The following is a 2265-nucleotide window of genomic DNA, read 5'->3' as shown; positions in this document are numbered from 1 at the left end:
CTGCAAAGACCTCAAATCCAGATGTTGGGGGGCCCAAAAACGGCCCTGGGCTGTTCTTGGTGGACAGTGACACAGATGTGGAAGAGGAGGAGTCAAATCCAGATGTTGGGAGCCCAAAAACACCCAAAATGACCCAAAGTGTTCCTGAAACTCCGGGTTTGGGGGTTCAGACCCCGAATCCAGATGTTGGGGGGCCCAAAAATGGGGGTCAGATGCTGGTGGTGGACAGTGACACAGATGTGGAGGAGGAGGAGCCACATCCAGATGTGGGGAGCCCGAAAATGGCCCCAAAAGACCCCAGAATTCCAGGTGTGGTGGAGGAGACCCCAAATCCAGATGTTGACGGCCCCAAAAACAGCCCTGGGCTGTTCCTGGTGGACAGTGACACAGATGTGGAGGAGGAGGAGCCACATCCAGATGTTGGGAGCCCGAAAACACTCAAAATGACCCAAAGTGTTCCTGAAACTCCGGGTTTGGGGGTTCAGACCCCAAATCCAGATGTTGGGGGGCCCAAAATCGGCCCGGGGCTGTTCCTGGTGGACAGTGACACAGATGTGGAGGAGGAGGAGCCACATCCAGATGTTGGGAGCCCCAAAACACCCAAAATGACCTTAAAACACCCCAAAACTCCAGCTGTGGTGGCAGAGACCCCAAATCCAGATGTTGGGGGCCCCAAAAATGGGCATCAGATGCTGTTGGTGGAGACTGACACAGATGTGGAAGAGGAGGAGCCACATCCAGATGTTGGGAGCCCCAAAACACCCAAAATGACCCTAAAACACCCCAAAACTCCAGATGTGGCCGTGAAGACCCCAAATCCAGATTTTGAGGGGCCCAAAAATGGGCATCAGATGCTGGTGGTGGGCAGTGAGACAGATGTGGAGGAGGAGGAGCCACATCCAGATGTTGGGAGCCCCAAAACACCCAAAACGACCTTAAAACACCTCAAAACTCCAGATGTGGTTGGGAAGACCCCAAATCCAGATGTTGAGGGGCCCAAAATCAGCTGTGGGATGTTCCTGGTTGACAGTGACACAGATGTGGAGGAGGAGGAGCCACATCCAGATGTTGAGAGCCTAAAAAGGCCCAAAATGACCCAAAACGTCCCTGAAACTCCAGGTTTGGGAGTTCAGACCCCGAATCCAGATGTTGAGGGGTCCAAAATTGGCCCTGGGATGCTGGTGGTGGAGAGTGACACAGATGTGGAGGAGGAGGAGCCAAATCCAGATGTTGGGAGCCCAAAAAGGCCTAAAATGACCCTAAAACTCCCTGAAACTCCAGATGTTGCAGTGGTGACCCCAAATCCAGATGTTGGGGCCTCCAGAAGACCCAAAATGGCCCCAAAAGTGCCCGAAACGCCGGGTTTGGGGGTGCAGACCCCAAATCCAGATGTTGGGGGCCCCAAAAATGGGGGTCAGATGCTGGTGGTGGACAGTGACACAGATGTGGAGGAGGAGGAGCCACATCCAGATGTTGGGAGCCCCAAAACACCCAAAACGACCTTAAAACACCTCAAAACTCCAGATCCGGTTGGGAAGACCCCAAATCCAGATGTTGAGGGGCCCAAAATCAGCTGTGGGATGTTCCTGGTTGACAGTGACACAGATGTGGAGGAGGAGGAGCCACATCCAGATGTTGAGAGCCTAAAAAGACCCAAAATGACCCAAAACGTCCCTGAAACTCCAGGTTTGGGAGTTCAGACCCCAAATCCAGATGTTGAGGGGTCCAAAATTGGCCCTGGGATGCTGGTGGTGGAGAGTGACACAGATGTGGAGGAGGAGGAGCCACATCCAGATGTTGGGAGCCCAAAACCACCCAAAACGACCCAAAATGTCCCCGAAACTCCAGATGTGGACGTTCCGACCCCAAATCCAGATGTTGAGGGTCCCAAAACCCGCCGTGGGCTGTTGCTGGTGGACAGTGAGCCAGATGTGGAGGAGGGGGAAGAGGAGGGCTCCGATGCAGATGTGGCCACCCAGCTGTTCCTGCCCCCTCCAGATGTGGAAGAGGGGGAGGGCTCTGATCCAGGTGTGGCCACCCAGCTGTTCCTCCCCCCTCCAGATGTTGGGGCCCCGAGCTCCCCCCCAACTCCAGATGTTCCAGGGCCTGATTCAGGGGTGGGAGCGGACCCAGATGTGGAGGGGGAGGAGCCAGATCCAGATGTTGGGCTGCCCAAACTCCTCCGGGCCCGCCTGGGTGTCTCCAGAGTTCCAGATGTGGAGGGACCAGATCCAGATGTGGAGGAGGACCCAGAGGTGGAAGACT

The 2265-nt window shown here is 55.4% G+C and overlaps 1 protein-coding gene across 1 annotated transcript; it reads left to right on the top strand.

The window, feature by feature from the left end:
- Positions 1-93: 93 nt before the first annotated feature.
- On the top strand, positions 94-2255 carry LOC112841478 (neuroblast differentiation-associated protein AHNAK-like; the record flags this gene model as incomplete). Its single annotated transcript, XM_025896634.2, has 1 exon — positions 94-2255. A coding segment is annotated over exon 1 (2127 nt), but the record flags the coding sequence as incomplete, so codon positions are not given.
- Positions 2256-2265: the final 10 nt, after the last annotated feature.

Source organism: Manacus vitellinus, unplaced genomic scaffold (genome assembly GCF_001715985.3).
Source record: "Manacus vitellinus isolate BGI_N305 unplaced genomic scaffold, ASM171598v3 ctg7180002429509_pilon, whole genome shotgun sequence".
Taxonomy (NCBI): Eukaryota; Metazoa; Chordata; class Aves; order Passeriformes; family Pipridae; genus Manacus; species Manacus vitellinus.
This window is presented reverse-complemented; position numbering and strand designations above follow the sequence as displayed.